The sequence below is a fragment of the Chiloscyllium plagiosum genome, chromosome 7, assembly GCF_004010195.1.
Source record: "Chiloscyllium plagiosum isolate BGI_BamShark_2017 chromosome 7, ASM401019v2, whole genome shotgun sequence".
NCBI lineage: Eukaryota > Metazoa > Chordata > Chondrichthyes > Orectolobiformes > Hemiscylliidae > Chiloscyllium > Chiloscyllium plagiosum.
The window spans coordinates 15,072,216-15,094,657 of NC_057716.1; the positions used below are offsets into that span (position 1 = coordinate 15,072,216).

The following is a 22,442-nucleotide window of genomic DNA, read 5'->3' on the forward strand; positions in this document are numbered from 1 at the left end:
TGGTACGTGTATGGAATGAGCTGCCAGAGGATGTGGTGGAGGCTGGTACAATTGCAACATTTAAGAGGCATTTAGATGGGTATGTGAATAGGAAGGGTTTGGAGAGATATGGGCCGGGTGCTGGCAGGTGGGGCTAGATTGGGTTGGGATATATGGTCGGCATGGATGGGTTGGGCCGAAGGGTCTGTTTCCATGCTGTACATCTCTATGACTCTATGAATCTATGACTTAGGCTTCTCTCAGATCCTTGATGCTATGCATATTCAGATGATTTCAAGTGCAGTCACTTAAACCTCAATATTGGTATAAATTAGAAAGGTTTATGTCACCAACACTCATCCCAGGAAAATTTCACATAGCATCATTAGTCAGTATAATCATTGCCTAAATATTCTGGCCCAAGAGGCAACTTGCAATCAATGAAATGAAAAACAACATTCAGGACTATTTTCTTCACAATTTTAATAAAATCCACAAAGTGCAAGACAACAACACACACCAAAGGACAGAACATTTACAAACCATAGAATCTCCCAGTTACAGTGTAATGAACAGTCAAGAACACCAGGTCCCCTCACCTTTATATATAAAAAAAAGTAAAATTAATATCATCTTTTGTCATCAGAATGTGGGATTTCAATGATAACATCAAGCTTGGCTTTTCAGAAGTTTCATTGCTCATTTGTGTTAAGCTCTTGAATTATCATAGTGTTGCTGGAATGAACAGAATCAACACAGTGGTTATTTCAGATGAATTGTGTTCAATGTGTTATTGATGATGATCATGATCAAGAGACAAGTCTCTGGCACAAAATCCTAAAAGATACTCACATGCGAAGACACATAAAACATTGCTTCTTTTGTACCTGTAACAAAACATTGAAATGTATCTTTAAATCAAAGAACGATTTTTAAACTGACTATTAAGGTTTTAAACTGATTATCAAAGACTGATTATTAAACAATTTGTAAGGAAATTGAATAGTGCTGAAAAAAGACATCTTCTATTAAAGATTGCACTAGTCAGGGCAATTTGCAAGGATTCCAATTCAAGGGGAAAAATGCACTGCATGAAAATTGAGGACTGGTTGGTTGGCAAGTGAAAATTGATTGACTCATTAAGTATGATTGACAGTTAACTACCAGGATTTGTTTAAATTTTAAACCAGGCAGTTTGATACTAATTGGCCAGGTATTGCCTTGAGAAATGGCTGTTACCTGTTTTGTTGAGTTGAAACAGGTGCAGTGTGTGTGAATGTTCTGTCTGTGTTCAAAGAACAAGATCCTAAATATGCAATTTCCAATGCATGCAAGTGTGCCATTTTGTGTGCCTAACAGAAAATCCTAAATTGATTGTCAACACAATTCTTCGCACACTCCAAAATTATCTAGTATTTGCAGAATTATATCTAATATTAGACAGTGTGTTGTGACTATTGAAAGTACATTCTGACCAATACAGTCAGTACCTTCCTTGCTATGGCTTTAAGAGGTACATTTTGTCCTTTTTTTTGCCTTGTGAAGAAAGGTTGAGACAGAAGTGATGAGTAGTCTGCTCCAAAGCCAATAAAGTAAACACCTTATGAGGCCTTGAGTTTTTTTAAAAGTTGGAACAAGAGAAGCAGCCTGAATGGGTGGAGTCAATCTCCTATAGGACCAAGAATCATTTTAGTTTTAGCCTTCAGTAGCAATTGCTTGGGGGTCTTGAGGTTGGATGTGGAAGCTGTTTTTCCTGCCTCTGTTACAGTTAAAAGCTGGATGTTCTCTTCCTGCTACTAGAATTGCCTGTGAGACAATCTGTTTTACTAAATTGGCCTTTGTCTTGGGTGTATTAATGAGATGTCACTATACTGAAAGAGTCAATTAGTAGTAGTTAGTACACATTACGATAGAGTTACAGTTAAGCCAATTCTTTTCTTTAATTTTTGTTTTGTCTGTATTTTAACTATAGTATGAAGAAAGTGGGATTTGCTTCAAGACCAGTAGTTTGACCAATCAAATTATGTCTGAAATGCAATGCCTGACACTTGTTTCTAAAATAACAAAATGATATGGTCTAAACTATTTCTTTCATATATTTTGAGGGGGATGATCTGGTCCATAACAATGCTGTTTGGTATGATCCATTGGTTTTTAGGGACATACAGTTACATATCTGGTATTTCATCAGCTCTGAAATTCATACACCACATTACACACATGGCAGCATATTGTTTTCACTTTACAGTAACATCCTGTTAGCAATGAACTCCACTTGTCTTGCTACTGCACATTCACAGTGTGAAACAGTTAGCTCCACCTTGTTCAAACTTTTGCAATAGTTTACCCTTTCAAGGTAACCTGAGGTAGACTGAGCACTTATCAAGACTAAGGGTGATCCCCCTAAGGTTCTTCAATGTGTTTGCTATTACATTGTGAGAAACGAGCTAAGTCAGGTCACCATTATATTACAGCCTGGCTTTGAAATGTCCTATGTCAGCATTAAGTTTGCATAGTGTGCAAATGGTACAGTCCCTATCTCAAAATTGTTAATCAACGTGAATGAGTGCAATTTCCATGACAATGCCTCTACTGCTCAGAATCCATTGCCAATCAATTAGCACTCTCTTCTCACGCAGTATAAATACAGGTTTTCCCTTTGAATTTATTTTCTTGCAAATTGCCCTGATGGTTGCAAAATGAAGAGCTTTAATAAAATGTGACATTTTCAGCAATATTGAAGTATTGACTAAAAAAGCATTTATATAAGGAAATGTTAATACTTGAAATATGTAGGCTTTAGACATCTGCTTAATTTATTAAAACAAAGCCCTGTCTCAGACTCTACTGTCATGCAGCTAAATTGAGGTTACAACACTTTAATGTAGCTGACACTAAATGTATATTATACTCACATTGGGAAACTCCTCCAATAATTCTGTTGAATTGCTTTCCACCTGCAATATTGAGATTCATGGCTTTAATATTTGTTAAATTATTCTTTTTATTTTTTGACTAATCTCTAAACAAAAGCTTTAAATAATATTAAATTATAAATGAAGAAGTGATAATATTTTGAGATTTGGAGTTGGGATTCAGTGACTAAGTACTGGGGTAAAGAAATTCTCACCCAAATCTCCTGTTGGTCAATGCAGCAGCCATTAGTCCAGCCCTGGGACACTGGCAGTAAGTTTTATGGATAAACTAAATCATAGAATCCCTACAGTGTGGAAGGTGGGCATTCGGCCCATCAAGTACTGACCCTCAGAAGAGCATTCAACCCAGACCCATCTCCCTACCCTATTCCTGTAATTCTGCATTTCCATGGCCAATTCACCTAGCCTGCACATTCCTGGACATTATGAGCAATTTACCATGGCCAATCCACCTAAACCTGGACTGTGGGAGGAAACCAGAGCACGTGGAGGAAACCCACGCAGACGCGAGGAGAATGTATAAATTCCACACAGTCCCTTGAGGCTGGAAACAAATCCCAGGTCCCTGGTGGTGTGAGACAGCAGTGCTAATCACTGAGCAACCATACCAACTCAAGAGACTGAGAATCTCTATTGATTGGAATTTGAAAGTTCTGAAATTTCTATTAAAAGTTCGGTAATGTTTTAAATCATGTAAATAAACTGCTTAACTTTATAATTAACGCTGTATTGCTCTAAGATAAGTAAGGTATACAGTAATTTAACCCAAATGTAGCAGCATCAAGAGAGCAGTATCTCTTACACCCATTGGATTTATCTGGATAAATCTGGAATTGTCGTGAAGGAAGGACCAATGATTAACATTGGTTTTTGGTGTGGGTGTAAGAGACACTGCTCTCTTGATGCTGCCACATTTGGGTTGAGTTACTGTGTACCTTACTTATCTTAGAGCAAAACAGAGTTAATGATAAATTTAAGCAGTTTATTTTCATGATTTAGAACATTTCAGAATTTTCAAAATACATGTATCCGAGACAGAATAGAATGTATAAAATGATCTTTCTTGAGAGTCACGATTGACTCACTTGCCCCACCCACAGGTTAAAGCTGTGAAGAACAATTTAAGGATTTGTGATCACACCAGCTTAATCAAACACTACAAATACTATCATTTGCACCTTTCCAGTCCAGGATATTCAACTGAATTTGTCCTCATTCACAAATTTGTTTTTAAGCAGCAGACGTCCTGTCCTCAAAATTTTAACAGAGTAAATTGCCATATCACAGTCCGTTCTGACCCTGCTAGATCCTGGACTTTATACTTCTTAGCTGGCAATCCTGATTAACAAGAAAATGATTGAACAACATTCACAGATAACACTCACATTTGGTGATTTCATGAAAGAGGTCTCTTTTGATTTGTTATTGACCTGCAGTAAAATAGAAATATTTCTTTGTAAAGCACAATGGATTAATGAGACATGTTGTAAATGATCTGAAATGTTAAAAGTTCCATTGTCCCGTTGAGTATAATTGTGAGGTTACCTCAGTACTGTTTTCATTTGATTCTGATGAGTCACTGTTCCTGTCCACCATCTTCAACCCTCGACACTCTACATCAATGTCAACAACCTCTTCGGTAAAATATTCAACATGGCTTTTACACAAACTTTTTTCCTGTTAAAAGAGGAATTTTTTTAAACATTTTGTTTGCCAACTAATTCAATTTGGCACTTTCTATGATTAACTCAATACGCATGTTCCTTTTTGTGATATAACCCAATACATGTGGCCCTTTCTATTAAGTAATTCCATACTAAAGACCTTATTTATTATTTAATTCAGAAAACGTAGCCTTTTATATGGTATAATTCAGAACACGCCTGCCTTTTGATGATGTAATGCAGTATATGTGCAACCGTATGACACACAAACTAGAAACAGGAGTAGGCCGTTCAATGTCTTAAAACTGCTCCACAATCCACAAGTTTGCTGATCTTATTGGAATTTCAACTCTGCAATTCCATATCCACTGTGATAATCTTTCACCCCTGCCTTAACCAGAATCTATCTCTACATTAAAAATATACAAAGAAACTGGTTCACTATCTTTTCAGAAAGCAAGTTCCAAAGTCACATAACCTGCAGAGAAAAAAAGAACTCATTCTACTACTTTTCCCAAATCTACATACCAACCTCTTGTGATTCATGCACCCTGGTCCCTATATATCTCAGAACTCTGTAATCTCTCACCACTTAGATAATACATTTCTTTTTATTCTTCATAAAGGGACCATTTCACATTCTCCCACATGATCATGCATTTGCCACATCTTTCCCCAATCACTTAACCGTTTCTATCTTTTTAAAGTTTCCTTATGTTATTTTCACAACTTTAGTTCCGATATATGTTTCTGTCATCAGCAACCTTTGTAACCATATCTTCATCTAAGTCATTTAAAGAAGTTGTAAACAGTTGAGATTCCAGTCCTAATCTCTGTGACAGGCCACTTGTTGCATCTTGCCAGTCTGTGAAAGATTCATTTATGCTTATTCTTTGCTTCCTGTTTGCCAACTAATCTTCTGTTCATGCCAATATGATATCCCCTACATCCATGATTTTTTTATTTTTTGTAACCATTGATGTGGTATCTTATTAAATGCCTTCAAGAAAACTAAATATTGTACATATATTAGTCCCTCTTTATCCATAGCATTTATCATCTCAAAATACTCTAGAGATTGGTCAAACATGATTTCCCTTCCAAGAATACATGTTTTCTGTGCCCGATTACCTTAAACTTGTCCAAATGTGCTTCTTTCAAAGTAGTTTCTATAATTTTACTGGTGAAAGATATTGTGCTAATGGACCTGAATGTTTCTGCTTTCTGTTTCCCTTTTTTTTCATTCATTATTTTCCAAACTAATGGAACCATCCCCATATCAAAGAGGTTTTGGACAATTAAAATTAATGTATCAATGAGGGTCATGTGTCACCTTTTTAAGACACTAGAATGAAGGCCAATCCAAACCTGGATTATTGTCAGTCTGCAGCCCCATTAATTTACTGAGTATCATTTTTTTGGTGAGTGTAATTTCCTGAATCTGGTCTAATGCAATGAGATAGGATTAATTAATGATCTCATAGTGAAAGAATCATTGGGATTAGCGACCATTTATAATTTAATTTTGCATTCAGTTTGAGGGAGAAAGCATCTGAGACTATTTTTACATTTAAATGTGGGGAGTTATGAAAGTCCTGTCATGTCATGTCTTGCTAGAGGAGACAGTGAGGTCTGCAGATGCTGGAGATCAGAGTTGAGAGCGTGTTGCTGGAAAAGGATATCAGGAAGGGCTCCGGACAGAAACGTTGATTTTTCTGTTCCTTGGATGCTGCCTGACCTGCTGTGCTTTTCCAGCAACACACTCTCCGCTTTACACTCATAGACCCCATTATCACCCATCTAGCTTTTCTTCTTCCTGGCTTACTAACACCAATTCCTTACTTCCTCTCTCTCTCTCTCTCTCTCTCTCTGTGTGTGTCTCTCTCTCTGGGCTCCAGTTGCATCTATTCACTCACTCCTTTACCACACTCTGATCCCTTGTCATCAAGATAAACACGACATTTGTCCAGAACCTATCAGTTCTAAAAACGGTCACTGGACTTGAAATATTAACACTGCTTTCTCTCGACAGATTTTGTCCAAACTGCTGAGTTTCTACAGCAATTTGTGGTTTTGTCACACATGCTCCTTTGTATGATATAATTCAGAGCACACAGCTCTTTCCATGATATTTTTCAATACAGACGACAATTTCAAGGTAGCAATATAATTTGGGACTCACTGCAGTCTCTTTGATATATCAGTGACAACTGGGATCATCAAATTCTAGTCCAGAATTCTTGGAGCAGACAGTTTCTTTCACGGAGAATGTTAAATCCATGTTGTATGACAATTTCCCTGTGCGATGAATCTAATGAGAGGAAAGCAGTTCATTAGCATCTGACTCTATCTGATGTTCTTACTCTGTGCTGATTCACCCACCAGTGTGAGCATAATATTACATTCTGCTTCTGTTTAATGATCTGTACTGAACTACACTCAGTAATGTTCTTGTGGAGTTCAGAGAACGATACAGACTAAGACCAGGCCACACTTACATCCTTCACCCTTCTCCTGGTTATCCCCACACAGATTACTGATCTCGGTGATTTGGTTCAATTTTATAACAGACGCTCTCAGAGCATCCTTAGGCTCGGTATTCCTGTCGATAGAGAAAAGGATAAATTGTACAAAACATTCCAGAACTCTTCAGCGAATTATTTTTCCACCTCGGTGATATCTGAGTGAGTGAACCTCATTGGCAATAACTCGTTGGTTGATGAGGAGCCATGCTCTCTGGGACCTACCTGAGCAGTGGACAATCTGCACTGCAGCAATGGTGAGGAGGAAGGCTTTCATTCTGCCTCTTGTGTGATCAGCTGGCTGCTTTCTCAGAGTAAAGGAGCTGCTTCTCTCTCTTGCTCTGCCCTTTCCTTTATATCCTGCGCCTCCTCCACATTCAATTATATTTTTGTATATGACACCTATGTTTACTCAGTTTTGGTGATCCTGGGCAGAGGAAGCTTATTGCCAAGTGGCTGCAATATGGGGATAGCTTCCTCCAAGCATTGTCATCATGTTTAGATTTGGTGAGATCAGAGTTTGCTTCGTAGAATATGAAATAATGCATTGTCAGAGGAGAGGAAATTATCATCTACAGTTGGCACAGAGTGTATATCAGTTTTCTGATGTTTACATGACTAACACTATTGTAAATCTTCAGTAAATTGTATATCTTATAATCTTGGATCAAACCTTATTGGAAAAATAATGCACACCTTTGTTGTTGAGCAAATTTGCCTCAGCCGTCCATGTTGTTGGACCTCCACTCCATGACTCATTCTTTGAACTACAACTGAGCTCTGCATCTCCAACCCAGACATTTGATTTTTTTTTTAGATTACATTACAGTGTGGAAACAGGCCCTTCGGCCCAACCCATTGTTGTTGGACCTCCACTCCATGACTCATTCTTTGAACTACAACTGAGCTCTGCATCTCCAACCCAGACATTTGCACTCAGCTTCCTCAGAACTGTGGGGTTTACCTGCTATCCAGCTTTCATAGTGCAAACTTAATGGGGGCTGCCAAACTAAACTATCATTTCATGGCAGTAGCTGCTGTATTCGGGTAGGTAAGAGGTTAAATGCCTCAAGCATTGTGAAAACCTTGTTATCTCCAGCTCCATTTCACTATTAAAGTATTTCAAAAATGTTATCCATGATTATTTGTTGTGTTGTGGCTGGCATTTCCTTGTGTTAACAGCCTCTCAGTCACTGACAGTGTGAATCCCCCCCGTTCCTCAGTCGCATGTTCACCATCCCTCACTTCATGGCAGTATGGCATCAATCCTACACCACTCCCAACAATGCAACCCATTTAACATCGACGGGAGAGCAGCCAGAGATTCCAGAAGGTGAGCTGGGATTTTGGTGGGTGCAGCGGAGAGTGCAGGTTGTGTAGAGCACTCTGTAAAGTGCAGGTACAGAAACTGAGGGATCGTGGAGTTGATTACAATCTGTGATCTGATGGAGAGAGTGGTGGTGATTACAGTGTTTTGGAGTTGGTGGGGTGGGGGCAGGGGATGTGGTGAATGTTTTGTGTGGAGTGATGGGATGGCGGGGGATGAGAGCTGTCCGGGATGGGGTGAGGTAGTGCTGAACATTTTCCACAAGAGTGGTGTACATTACTTTAGATGCTAGTGTGATGCTCCAGCTAATTTTCTTAGTTCTGTGCTCCTGAGCTGTATTCAAAGCTTGGATAAATCTGTGAAAAGAAGTTGGGTGCTAATACAGCAAACAGCCTGTGTCTGCATATTCCTGGCCATCTGATCCAACTATCATTTGGTAAAACTAGCAATAAAACATTACAAGCTCCTGTATAAATATTGTGGATGTACAATAATTAAGTGTGACCTCAGAGTCCTGAGGCACATTAGCCACAAAATTGTGTCAGAGGCCTTTCTCCATAAGATAACATCATTATCTCAAAGGTTCAGTTGGCCAGGAGATACAACATGAATTGTGAATCTCGAGAACCTTTTCAATTTATTCCTCTTTCTTAGCAGCAGTGTTCCCATTCTAATTTTAAGAACTTGTTGGATTTACATGCTACTTGCCATTGAATCTCTGCAGAGTGTTGGGTTCATTATTCATAATTTTTCTTTTACAATATCATAATTGTGAATGCCAGTTCAATCAATCAGCATTTCTTGGAAAAGAAAACAAATTGAAATGATGTATCTCTTTCCTGCAGGAGACTTTTGTTTTGGAATTCACAAAATGACAACTTTTAAACATTAATTTCAATCATGATAGTATTCCTCAAGAACTAATCATTCTTTCTTTCTCTTTAAGTTGAATTCACTTGACCTTGTTTCTCTGCTTCCTTATTTTACGACATGGGGTAAACCCTCCTGCTTAATTTAAAACCAGCAACACAGAAAATATTTATCCCATGCAGTAATCTGTAGAACTTAAAATGGCCAAGAACTATTTAAAGTAAAATTAACAAATTTATTTCTTAAAGTATAACAGAGAATAATTAACTCACAACTATTTACAAGTCCTTCCTCTAACCTATCTTATACCTTCCCTTCTATAATACTACTCTGATAAAACTCCCAATTAAGATTTACAAAAGAACACTTCTTATCTCAAAACCAGCCTGCTTTCAGTTTTCACTGAATTCCTGTCTTTTCTTCTTCTTGGGGATCCTGCTTCACAGGTTGCTGATCGATAAAGGTACCTTTTAAGAGAGCTATTTTCAGGGCAGTATGCAGATGCATTTGGCTCGGCAGTTCTCCTCTCAACTATTCAACTTTCCCTGGTCTTATACTCCCAAAGCATCAGATTGTGTCATTAGCTTTTAAGATTATCAATATACTAAATTCAAATTTGATTGGAATTTGGTATTTTTTAGGGTATATTTTAAACTGATTGGCCTAATTCAAATCTGTTTTGTCATTTCCTGCTACCCCAATAGCTGCAGCACATGTTACATTGTGTCTTATTGTGAACACTTGGTGCTGTCACTGCTAGCTTTTGCTCTCTCAAAGGTAATGTACATCCACATCTGCATAACACATAGAATCCATTTGTTGATCCCAGCACAAGTTCTGTTCCAATGAAAACGCATTGTCTGCTCCCTTGCTGCCATGAGTGCACATGTTCAGTAACTTTATGCAGTGAATGATCTTCAAGTTGAAAGTGCAGTATACACTCAAAGTAATGGCACAGACCAAAGGCTGCCTCACTCTTGCAAGACCTGGCGTTATATGGTGTAGGAGTCCCAGGAGATCCGTGTCAGGTACATGTCATTCTATAAACTGTTCCCATGACTCATCGACTGGTCTGCTGAAAATAATGCTCCACTATACCTGGAATTACTATAAAAGTTAAATATTTTAAAATAAGTGTCCAAAATTCCACAATTCACCTCATTTTCAGACTTAGTTACATTGAAAGAATGGAACAACTTTTCATATTTAACAAGAATGACTTTTATTACAAGTAATTAGACTCTAGTTATTGGTAAACAGTTATAAACTGTTAACATAAAACTCTGTATATTAAAACTCTAGTTCTCTTATAAACTTCCCCTTACACACATACACATACGGGCAGGGAGGAATAGGTATAGGTGAAGGAATACTAGAAGGCAGTTCATTGTTTCCAATTCATGGGTTGCTGAAATTATCCTTATGATTACCATGATGGTCAGAATGTTGCTTCTCAGCTAGTTTTCTCTGGATACTTCCACTGGTTTGCAAGAGACACAAGGTAGCCAGTTTGCTTACAAAAGATCTTTGCCTTAGTTAAAATATCAACTTACCATAATTGCTGAAGAAAAGGTGAACTGGATATGTTCAGGTGTAAAATGGGATTTGACTGCAGAAAACAGGGGAGACTGTTATCTTATACCCCACTCCAAGCTGTTGAATTACCTGAAAACCAATTACATAGTTGATGGCAGATAAGAGGCTTCTGCGATGATAACTGATTACTAGTTCATAGACTATTAAAGTTCTTGATGCCACTCAGTTGCACCTGCACAGAGAAACCCTTGGTTCCAATTCATCTGCAAGCACTTCTGCTATGCTGATTCAAATTGTTGTTTGCAAATGGTTGATTTTCAAATCATACAGTGACCATTTAAAACACTGACATTAAAACATTTCTTTTTCAGTTCAGCCACAATTTTTTAAACAAACTGGCTTTTACACTGTTGTACAATACAACAATTTTGTGTCTACATAAGCTCCACTCAATCTGATCATGTCAAGCTTCGTTGGTGATAAGGCGGAACATTTTAGGATTGAAGTGGAGAACTATGTCCACAATTCTCCTCATAATCTTGGTGACAATGTTTGTTTGACTAATATAACTTGTACCTGATTGCTATCAAACAACATTTTGTTTCAGGTTTGTAGCTTGGGTGCCAGCTTCATAGTTATGTGTATGTTCACCAAGCTGGAAAGTTGATTTATAGACATTTAGTACCTTGTCTAGATCCTTTGGGTCCTCCTGTATTTTGTACTGTATCATGTCACCATAGTCTTACCAGTCCAAAATTCTGCTCTCTCAATGGAAAGAAGCAAATGATTTAACCTGAGGGCCACCAGACCTCAGGTAAGGGAAGAGGTTGAGAAGGAGAGTCCTTTATGGTAACCTCAAATCAGTGATGAGAATTGAACCCATGCTGTTGGTATCATACTGCTCTGTAAACCAGCAATCCAGCCAACTGAGCTAAACCTATTTCCAGAGCCTCCTGTGAAGCGCTGCTATACTGTGTCTTCTGGAAATTATTTGGTTCCATTTCTGCTGCTTCTGGTTGCCAGTTCCATTTGTTCATTGCAGTGGCTGATATATTGGGTCTCGGTCAATATGTTTGTTGATGGAATCCGTGGCTAAGTGCCATGCTTCTAGGAATACTCTGGCTGTGCTCTGTTTAGCTTGTGCTAGGATCGTTGTGTTGTCCCAGTCGAATTTGTGGTCCCTGTCATCTATGTATATGGCTACTCGGGACAGCTGGTCGTGGCGATTAATGGCTAGTTGGTGTTTGTAGATGAGGATTGCTAACCATCTGCCTGTTTGTCTGATGTAGCATCTTGTGCAGTCTCTGCATGGAATCTTGTAAATTATGTTTGTCCTGCACGTGAAGGGTATTGCGTCTTTTGTTCTGGTGAGTTGTTGTCTGATCATGACTGACTGTTTATGAGCTGTCAAGAGCCTATTTTTGTTATAACTCAGTTGGCAGTAAATCACCTCAATCACCAGCTTCAAGTATTCGGGATCCTTAAGCCAGGGAACTAGACCAGTGAGCCTGATGTCGGTGGTGGGCAAGTTGTTGGATCTGATCATGACTGACTGTTTATGAGCTGTCAAGAGCCTATTTTTGTTATAACTCAGTTGGCAGTAAATCACCTCAATCACCAGCTTCCAGTATTCAGGATCCTAAAGCCAGGGAACTATAGACCAGGGAGCCTGATGTCGGTGGTGGGCAAGTTGTTGGAGGGAGTCCTGAGGGACAGGATGTACATGTATTTGGAAAGGCAAGGACTGATTAGGGACCGTCAACATGGCTTTGAGCATGGGAAATCATGTCTCACAAACTTGATTGAGCTTTTTTGAAGAAGTAACAAAGAGGATTGATGAGGTCAGAGCAGTAGATGTGATCTATATGGACTTCAGTAAGGCATTTGACGAGGTTCACCATGGGAGACTGGTTAGCAAGGTTAGATCTCATGGAATACAGGGAGAACTAGCCATTTGGATACAGAACTGGCTCAAAGGTAGAAGACAGAGGGTGGTGGTGGAGGGTTGTTTTTCAGACTGGAGGCCTGTGACCAGTGGAGTGCCACAAGGATCGGTGCTGGGTCCTTTACTTTTCGCCATTTATATAAATTATTTGGATGTGAGCACAAGAGGTACAGTTAGTAAGTTTGCAGATGACACCAAAATTGATGACACCAAAATTGGAGGTGTAGCGGACAGCGAAGAAGGTTACCTCAGATTACAACAGGATCTTTATCAGATGGGCCAGTGGGTTGAGAAGTGGCAGATGGAGTTTAATTCAGATAAATGTGAGGTGCTGCATTTTGGGAAAGCAAATCTTAGCAGGACTTATGCACTTAATTGTAAGGTCCTAGGGAGTGTTACTGAACAAAGAGACCTTAGAGTGCAGGTTCATAGCTCCTTGAAAGTGGATTCGTAGGTAGATAGGATCGTGAAGGTGGCATTTGGTATGCTTTTTTTTATTGGTCAGAGTATTGTGTACAGGAGTTGGGAGGTCATGTTGCGGCTCTACAGGACATTGGTTAGGCCACTGTTGGAATATTGCATGCAATTCTGGTCTCCTTCCTATTGGAAAGATGTTGTGAATCTTGAAAGGGTTCAGAAAAGATTTACAAGAATGTTGCCAGGTTTGGAGGATTTGAGCTATAGGGGGAGGTTGAACAGGCTGGGGCTGTTTCCTCTGGAGTGACTGAGGCTGAGAGGTGACGTTATAGAGGTTTACAAAATTATGACAGGTATGGTTAGGATAAATAGACAAAGTCTTTTCCCCGGTGTAGGGGAGTCCAGAACTAGAGGGCATAGGTTTAGGGTGAGAGGGGAAAGATGTAAAAGAGACCTAAGGGGCAACTTTTTCATGCAGAGGGTGGTGCGTGTATGGAATGAGCTGCCAGAGGAAGTGGTGAAGGCTGGTACAATTGCAACCTGTAAAAGGCATTTGAATGGGTATATGAATAGGAAGGGTTTATAGGGATATGGGCTGTATACTGGCAGGTGGGACTAGATTGGATTGGAATATCTGGTCGGCATGGACGGGTTGGACCAAATGGTCTGTTTCCATGTTGTACATCTCTTTGACTCTATGACTCTAAAACCCTAAGTAAATCACTTCAATCACCAGCTTCCAGTATTCGGGATCCTAAAACCCTAAGTACAACATGTTACACATTAATTATTTGAGGGTTTGTGCTGCTTCACAGCAGCCCTCAATGAGAGAGGTGAACAGTTAGTTTCCGTATTTCTGGACAATGGACCAATCAAGTAACCCTCCTCTGTGTAACTACGTGCTGAGCAGCAACATAAAATAATATTCACTAGCTGCTACATTCAGATGTAGATAATTTTCTAATCTCTGTCTTCATTAAAATCATTGGCACGAGTGTAGTTTCTGGTTTAATGCCAGTCTCTACACACGTCACCTCATGCTAATGCACTCAGTGGTAAACCACTGATGCACACTGCGATTCATCATTCGGAATATTTCAGGGGCAGTGGAATGTAAATCTCAGCTTACTTGAGCATTTCAATACTGCTGGTTAAGTAGTGTTTGATCATTAATTTATGCTGTGTTAATGGCAAAATGACAGTCAGAAAGAACACTTGCTGGCTCTCAGTAGATTTCTGAAAAGAAACCATTGAGAGAAATCATAGCAAATATCAGAGCTTCGTTGTAGCTGTAACTTACTCCTGACAACAGAAACCATTTAACTCTGCATGTGTAGGCGCTACATCCAGAGATTTATTTTAGTTTGGGGGATTATTGACACTTGTGGAAAAGTCAATGGTTAGAGGTTCCTGCCTTCCCGGCTCCATGACGCTCTGAGGAGGCCCAAGGTTTAATGTGGGAGGAGAACAGGGAGAAAGGGGGGAAGGTGACAAATCAAGAGAAGGCAGGCATTCAGCAGTTCGACAAGAAGAGAAAGTTCTGATGATGAACAGCTGCCAAAACAGGACTTATTTTTGATTAACAATTTCAAACAAACAACCAGAACCACACCAGACTATAATCAATCCTTGAAATGAGTAATATTGTAGCTGTAGGAGAATTGAACAAACCTTTCTCTATTTCAGTATATTTAAATCAATCTCATACATGAAGATTGCTTGTCAGCAAGTTCCTGCTGTGTGCTAAACTTGAAATTTAATATTTACATCCCACCTCTTCTCACTATGCCTGATGTGTTGGAATGTGTGTAGGAATATAGCTAGAAGCCCTTTGGTCCTCAAGACAGCTGAGATCTGAACAAACAAGGCTGATGCAAACATTTATTGCCTGTAAATGGTTGGAATGTATGTTCCCACTTAAAATGGCCATTGAGTACCATCTGACATATGCCATGTAGTAATGTTGGTCTCCAGTGACAGGAATCTTGGATGTAGCAATGTGGCGTTCTGCATGCGTTGGCGACGTTGCAACTGATGTGCTGTCAATTTCTGGCTTTCAATGAGAGAAAAGTGGAGTTGTGATAAGCTTATGCAATTCAGCAGATGGATCACAGGAAGACAGAGACAACAGGCTGATGCTAACAGGACTTATTTTGATATACTGAACTGCTGCGAGGTGTTGGCAACATTGAATTGTTGTCTAGCTTCACAGTCTTAGAGTCATAGAGTCATAGAGAAGTACAGCTTGGAAACAGACCCTTCAGTCCAACCCGTCCATGCCGACCAGATATTCCAACCCAATCTAGTCCCACTTGCCAGCACCCCGCCCATATCCGTCCAAACCCTTCCTATTCATATACCCATTCAAATGCCTTTTACATGTTGCAATTGTACCACCCTTCACCACTTCCTCTGGCAGCTCATTCCATACACGTATCACCCTCTGCGTGAAAAAGTTGACCCTTAGGTCTCTTTTATATCTTTCCCCTCTCACCCTAAACCTATGCCCTCTAGTTCTGGACTCCCCGACCCCAGGGAAAAGACTTTGTCTCTTTATCCTATCCATGCCCCTCACAATTTTGTAAACCTCTATAAGGTCACCCCTTGACAAGCCAACTCACTGAATTTACTCAGTGTCTTCACCTCTAAAGTATTGGGTCGAATGTCAGCACGTAATTTCGTTAGAGTGGAATATGAAGTGGAAGAATGGCTGTGAATGAAGTAACCTTGAGGCAGGGAAACATAAACGGCAGAAAGTTAAAGTAAAATCCCATTTGACCTGGTGTGTGGCGTTGAAAGAGCAGTTATGACAGATTGGTCAGGCAGATTATTTGTATCATATGCCGTGAAATATATCCCATTATTACCAATGTCTTACCGTCTTTATAGCTTGTAGTTTGCACCTCTCACAGTCCTTTAATTTTCTTTCACCTGCTTGTTCCACATTTGTCTTTGTTCTTGTCCTGTTCTTTGCCAGTGTGACATTGTGATACTCTGCAACAGTAGGAAGCTCCACCACTCACTCATTCTTGAGGAACTGCACTGTGTTTCTGTGGGGAATGTGGGAGGTTGTTTCTGCTGCCCTGTAATGGTAAGGGCAGTACCATCTTTATGACAGGCAGCTACAGCTCAGAGGCTTTACAGTGATGCAAAGCTACAATACTCTGCTTCTGCAAATACTTATTCAGTTCTCCACTAAATGATGGCATTGCCCATAAATGCAACCTTTACTATTTACACACATTCCCCTCATAAGGTCTCTTTAATAGGATAGTCTGCAGGCTGGCTTCACTTGTCTCTCCGAATCAAAGTTCCTTTTTGCCATTTTGAGGAGGGTCTAATCTCAATTCATCCCTCGAGATGTTTGGATGCTTTGTCCCCATCCTTAATGGTTGTGTTATTATAGTTTCCTCTGTATTCAGTGGAATCAAGGCACTCATGTTTCTCGGAATGGTGTTCTTCCTGTTTGGACAGGGCCTCATTTCACTTATTATAGCCTCACGATCATGGTGCCCTCTTGCTTCTCTTTTGAATGGGTGTCAGTTGAAAGTGCAGGCTTGACTTGCTTTCTGTCACGCCTGTTCATTGTCCTACGCAATGCACATGATGTTAGTATCTGAGGAGGGAATTTGTTTCACAGCCTGCTGTCCATCAAAAGTTGGCATGGGGAGAAGCTGCACTGTAACAGTGGAGAACACTAGCTGACTAGGGTCTACTTGGGTGGCACTACTGCCTCATCAGGTACCCATGTTCGATTTCAGCCTTAAATGACTTACTGCTGTGGAGTGTGCACATTCTCTGCATGTCTGTGTGAGGTTCTGCTGGTTCGCTTCCCACAGTAGAAAGCTAACTTACCTTAGGTATAGTTAAGTGGGATATATCAAGTGAAAGGCAAGTGTATATGGTGATGATACTGTGTTGAGTAACTTGACCAAACAAATTGCATCTGGAACGCAATGCCTTACACTTTAAAATAAGAAAAATCAGGGTCTAGCCTACCTTCTTAATATGTTTGAGGGGGTTTGGTCTGGCCTGTAACAATATAAAACTGATTACTGACTGCTTTTTCTTAGAGATATGTATGCCCTTGCTCATGAACATTTTCTAAACAACTGATTTGGCTACCAATCAGGACCAAATGGTAAGAATGCTCATGCCTTACCCCCACCGACTTTTGACCTTTTGGTAACATCACCTAAAAGTCAAGAATGTATGATCTGATCTGGGATATTGTAGTCAGTAGTGTGATACCTCACATCAGAAGTAACAACATAAGGGAATGCATGGTGAAAATGCACTGAAGAAATGGTCTCCACCCATGAGTGACACGGTGGCACAGCAGTTAGCACTGCTACCTCACAGCACCAGGGTCCCAGGTTCAATTCCAGCCTCAGATGACTGTCTGTGTGGAGTTTGCACATTCTCCCTGTGTCTGCTTGGGTTTCCTCCCAGAGTCACAAAGATGTGCAAGCCAGATGAATTGGTCATGCTAAATTGCCCATGGTGTTAGTCAGGGGGGAATGGGTTTGGGTGGGCTACTCTTCAGAGGGTCGGTGTGGACTTGCTGGGCCGAAGAGCCTGTTTCCATGCTGTAGAAAATCTAATCTGAAAAAAAAAATTAGTACCTACTTGACAAAATGGCTATTGTGGCTTGAAGAGTAAGAAAACATAATTAAATGATCAAGATGCTGACACATAACCCATACAGAATCTAACTTTTCAACAATCAAAGTGATGCTGATCAGAGGGTGTAAAAATTAAAGTATAAAGAAATTTGGGTTGGGACAATCAAAGGCTAAATGAGGAAAATGCTTAATAAGAAGGATGCACAAGATGTGTACATATAAAAGGAGAACTGTAGGATCTTTTAAGTTCACGTGGTTTGTTATTAAAGTATTTGTGTTTGAGTGCTAATTAAGAATTGGTAATGATTTCTGTAAGAGAATACTATCAAGCGATATAATCTGCAGGTGGGCAATTCAAGTCGATAATGACCACGCACATCTTCAGGCAAGATTCAGAGGAGAAAATAGAACCTTTAAAACAAATTCAAATGTTGGGTACAGGTTAACCCACATATTATTACCGTACCGAACAAGCTAACATTTATACAAGCCTTACGTTCACCATTAAGGCTTTATAGTAGCATACGGTTGAAGGAGATATGTTACATTGGGAGACTATACATGCAACATGAATTGATACTTGAGGAATGAGTGAAGCTATGAGATTACCATTTGGGCAGCAGTGATGAAGGTTAAAGCTCAGCAGAAAGGAACAAAATTCACCCAATTAAGTTGCTGCTGAGCAGTTGAGCCAGCTAGGTAGATAGCCTCAACAGGTCCCAGACAATTGGTGACAGCAGCAGCAACTGGGTTGGAAAAAGGAAAGATGGTAGATTCTCAGAGGCTCATGGAAGAAGAGAAGAAATGGCGAGATAGTCAGGGGATGTTGTTTCGGGTAGCGAGAAAATAGGAACAGCAAGTGGAAGTGTTAAATGCCTTGTGCAAGCATCTGCATAACCTGAAACAGGAGATTACTTGACAGGGAGAGAGAGGCAGGAACAGAATAAGCTGTGGTATCCAGTATGGAAGGGTCGCACAAGATATGCCAGTGTTTGCACCCAGGTGGATGGGACTATACGAGGTAATTATGACCATTGATCTGTCCGACTGTGGATATTAGAGGAGAACCACATTGGAAACTCCACTCGCTGCTAATTTTTAATGTTGTCTTGCAGATCTAATCTTGACTGACCATTAGAGAGTAACTAGGAAGCATCAGTTGTACCTCTTCAATAAAATGAAAGACCTAATCAGTTGCAGCCCATGCCATCTCATCTCATTGTTTGAGCCAACTCAGTCCCCATCTTTACCATAGGACCCATTTAATCCATTGGACAGGATAGTGACTACTGGCAGAGTGTTACAAAGAGCCAGCACCTTGACAGGTTGATAGATTCATACTATCGGAGTGGGCGGTCAAACCACCATATCAGTTTAATGTCTGCCCTCTGATCTCTTCAGCAGGCACTAAATTTAGGCAATTGGGAACAGAGCCAAAGGTTACAGGAAGAATAATTTATTTGTATATAAAACGGTTTGGATTTCAAATCTGCTGTGACAGTGTTGGATTCAGATTTGATCAAGACTTTCAAAGAGAATTAGACAATTATCTGAAGAGAAACGATTTGCAGCGCTACTGAAAAACTTGGTGTTGTGGGACTAACGAAATCTTTTGTTGAAGATGGTCCTTCCCTGGTACTTGTGTGGATATTGCATTATATGAATGGCATTTGCAACCTTGAAGCCCAAGCCTGGATATTGTGTACGTCTTGCTGCATTTGGACACACACTGGTTTAATGATACAAATAATGATACAAGTTAAATCTGACATAGTGCTGTCACACCCCACATCACTGAAACCCTGTCAGGTTTTCCCACTTTGGAAAGGTGTCCAGTGGTTCATGTAATCTAATTTATGTTAAGTATAGCTTCCCACTAAATTAAATGGAACAGCAAAACTCGTCTGTTTCCCTCCTTCCTCCAGCTCTTTACCCAACTCAGACAGTAAGAGCTCCAATTCACTCCATGTAATCCATATCTCATCCTACTAATCTTCTGTCTCTGCTGATCTTTTCATCCCCAACCAAGTAGGCGACCATTTTTGCTTAACATCCTTTTATGTGGCACCTTATCAAACACATTTTGAACATTTGAATGTGTGGCTGCTACTGTTTTTTCCTCCAGCATCCCTCCAATGTATATCTTCCTAAAAATCTAATAAATTAATCAAACAATATTTCTCTCTCATCAAACCATGCAATGATTTATAATCATTCTATGAACACTTTGCTTAGAATGGATTACAGCATTTTCCCAATGATGTTAAGCTAAGTGACCTGTAGATCCCTGTTTTTTCTCTCTCTTCTTACTTTGGTCAGATTTGTGACCAAATGATCAAGCGTGAATATTCAAACATTTTGAGAAAAATTGAAAACGTTGTAAGTACATTCCCCAACTCATTCTGATTCAATATTTAATGCTCTGCTATTTCTGTTTTGTTTTTGTCTTTTATTCTGAAAATATTTGTTGAATTCCTCTGCCTTTACTTTCATCTTGTGACAATTTCTCCAGGCTTTGCTTTTGAAGGGCTAACATTTACCATAGATATTCTCTTCAATTTCATAGATAATTCTGACAATCTGCTCTATGTTCTTAACAGGTATACGCTTGTATAATACATTCTATGTTTGATATCTTTATCAATTTTGGCCACTTTCTGCTGCTTTCTAAAATTCTCCTAATCCCCTGTCTTAGTACTATCCCTCAAACATTAAATGCAACTTATGTAATGCTATTATTAGGCTTTTAGTTTGCATAAGACCAACCCATTTTCTCACAACGTTTTTGTAACTCAATGAAACAGATATTTGGAGGGGGTTCAGAAAGGATTTACAAGAATGTTGCCAGAAATGGTAATGTTTGAGTTATGAAGAAAGGCTGAATAGACTAGGACATTTTTCCACTGGAGTGTAGGAAGTTGAGGGGTGAACTTATAGATGTTTATAAAATCATGCGGGACATAGATAATGTGAAAGCAAAGGTGTTTTCCCCAGAGTGGGGGAGTTCAAAACTAGGGTGCACACTTTTAAGGTGAGAGGAGAAAGATTTAAAAAGGACATGAGGAGTAACTGTTTTACACAGAGAGAGGTTTGCATGTGGAACGAACCTACAGAGGAAGTAGGTGGATGCAGGTACAGTTACAATATTTAAAAGACATTTGGATGGGAAACATTTTGAGGGGTATGGCCAAACACAGGCAAATGGAACTAGTTTGGTTTGGGGAAATGGACTGGTTGGACCAAGTATCTTTTTCAATGCTGTATGACTCTAATTTTGAAATAGTTTGAAATACTTGTTATGGACTGTCATGCTTTTTATCAAATTTTCCCATCTAGCATGAACAACATGCTCCTCACACGTATGTAATTAGTTTAAGTTTAATACTTTAGTTTTATACAGACTTATGTATGTCACTTCCACTTGTAATAAAAAGAATGTATCCATGATCATTCATCTCTAGACAATCTTTTAGTAAGTGATCATTCATTAACTGATTAAGGGCTCCTGCCCAAAACATTGATTTTCCTGCACCTCGAATGCTGCCTGACCTGCTGTGCTTTTCCAGCACCACTCTAATCTTGACTCCCATCATCCATTAACAGTCTTGCATTGCACAAGCTTTATAATAATCTTTTTCTAGGTTGGTCCGCTAACCTGGCCTTTGAGGAAATGAGTTCAAATGCATTCAGTAACTCATCCTGAAACCTGTTTGTGTCAATTTGACTTGTATAATCTAGATGGAGTTTAAAGATCTCCATTACAGTATCATTTCTTTTTATTATAAGCTTTTCTTATTTTCTGATCAAGATACTGTCCAACTATATAGCCACTGCTAGGGACCTTTAAACAATCCAATGAGTGTTTTCTGACTCATATTTCTTGTCTCCACCCATACTGGTTCCTTTCCTGATCTGCTCAGCCAACGCTCTTGCTCTCTCACATCTTCGTGGTTTTATTATTAGCCTGCTCCTCCTTACTAGTTTTATTTATCTTTGTGAAATGCTAAATCCCCTGGAATTAACACTTAATTAGCTCCCAACATTTTTCACCATGCTCCATGACTCTGAAGTAGGTATTAGATCGATAATAGTGTTTCTACCAACAGTGAAGTGTAAAGTGAAAGTGAGTTTTTGAATTTCACAACCATTGTTGCACTGTGAACATCTTGAATCAGCTCCAGAACAAAGAGCAGGGAGAGTCGATTCTGGATGTTTCTAACATATTATTCTCTTCTTCCTTCCCAATAAATGCTTCTGGAAGTTAAGACAGTGGGATCAATTATGCAAAGCATTTCCTGCTAAAATTTAAAGCATGCATCCAACTAGATAAGATCCTGCAATATTCACTGTATGTATCTTCCTAAAAGGATCTGCAGGCACAGATTTAAGGACAAAGCAACCTGGTAGTTTGGAAGTCCGCAGAATGAAATAAACAGTCTTCCTATAAACCCACACATCCACCCTCACTCATCCAATTCTAGCTGTGAATCTCCAATCCTCCACCAGCCCCACCAGTCAACTGAGGAAGTTGGTCACAGTGTGTGACAAGTTGGTTTAATCGCTGCGCCTGTCTGAACTCCAATCTAATCAGTGAAATGATAAACACCAGGAAATGTCTGCT

The 22,442-nt window shown here is 39.6% G+C and overlaps 1 protein-coding gene and 1 long non-coding RNA gene across 2 annotated transcripts in view; both read right to left on the minus strand.

Annotated features, from left to right (window-relative positions):
- Nucleotides 1-7,447, minus strand: part of LOC122551982 (secreted phosphoprotein 24-like) — a 31,669-nt gene extending 24,222 nt beyond the window's left edge. The window contains exon 1 of the mRNA XM_043694545.1: nt 7,327-7,447. Within this exon, the coding sequence (XP_043550480.1) occupies nt 7,327-7,378 (52 nt within the window). The 5' untranslated portion in view covers nt 7,379-7,447. The remainder of the gene's footprint in view (nt 1-7,326) is intronic.
- LOC122551983 lies at nt 539-4,586 on the minus strand. The gene is made up of 5 exons (XR_006312244.1): nt 4,461-4,586; nt 4,301-4,345; nt 2,895-2,936; nt 832-866; nt 539-714 (listed from the first exon to the last, which is right to left on the minus strand). It is a non-coding gene; the product is annotated as an uncharacterized LOC122551983 (long non-coding RNA).
- Nucleotides 7,448-22,442: the final 14,995 nt, after the last annotated feature.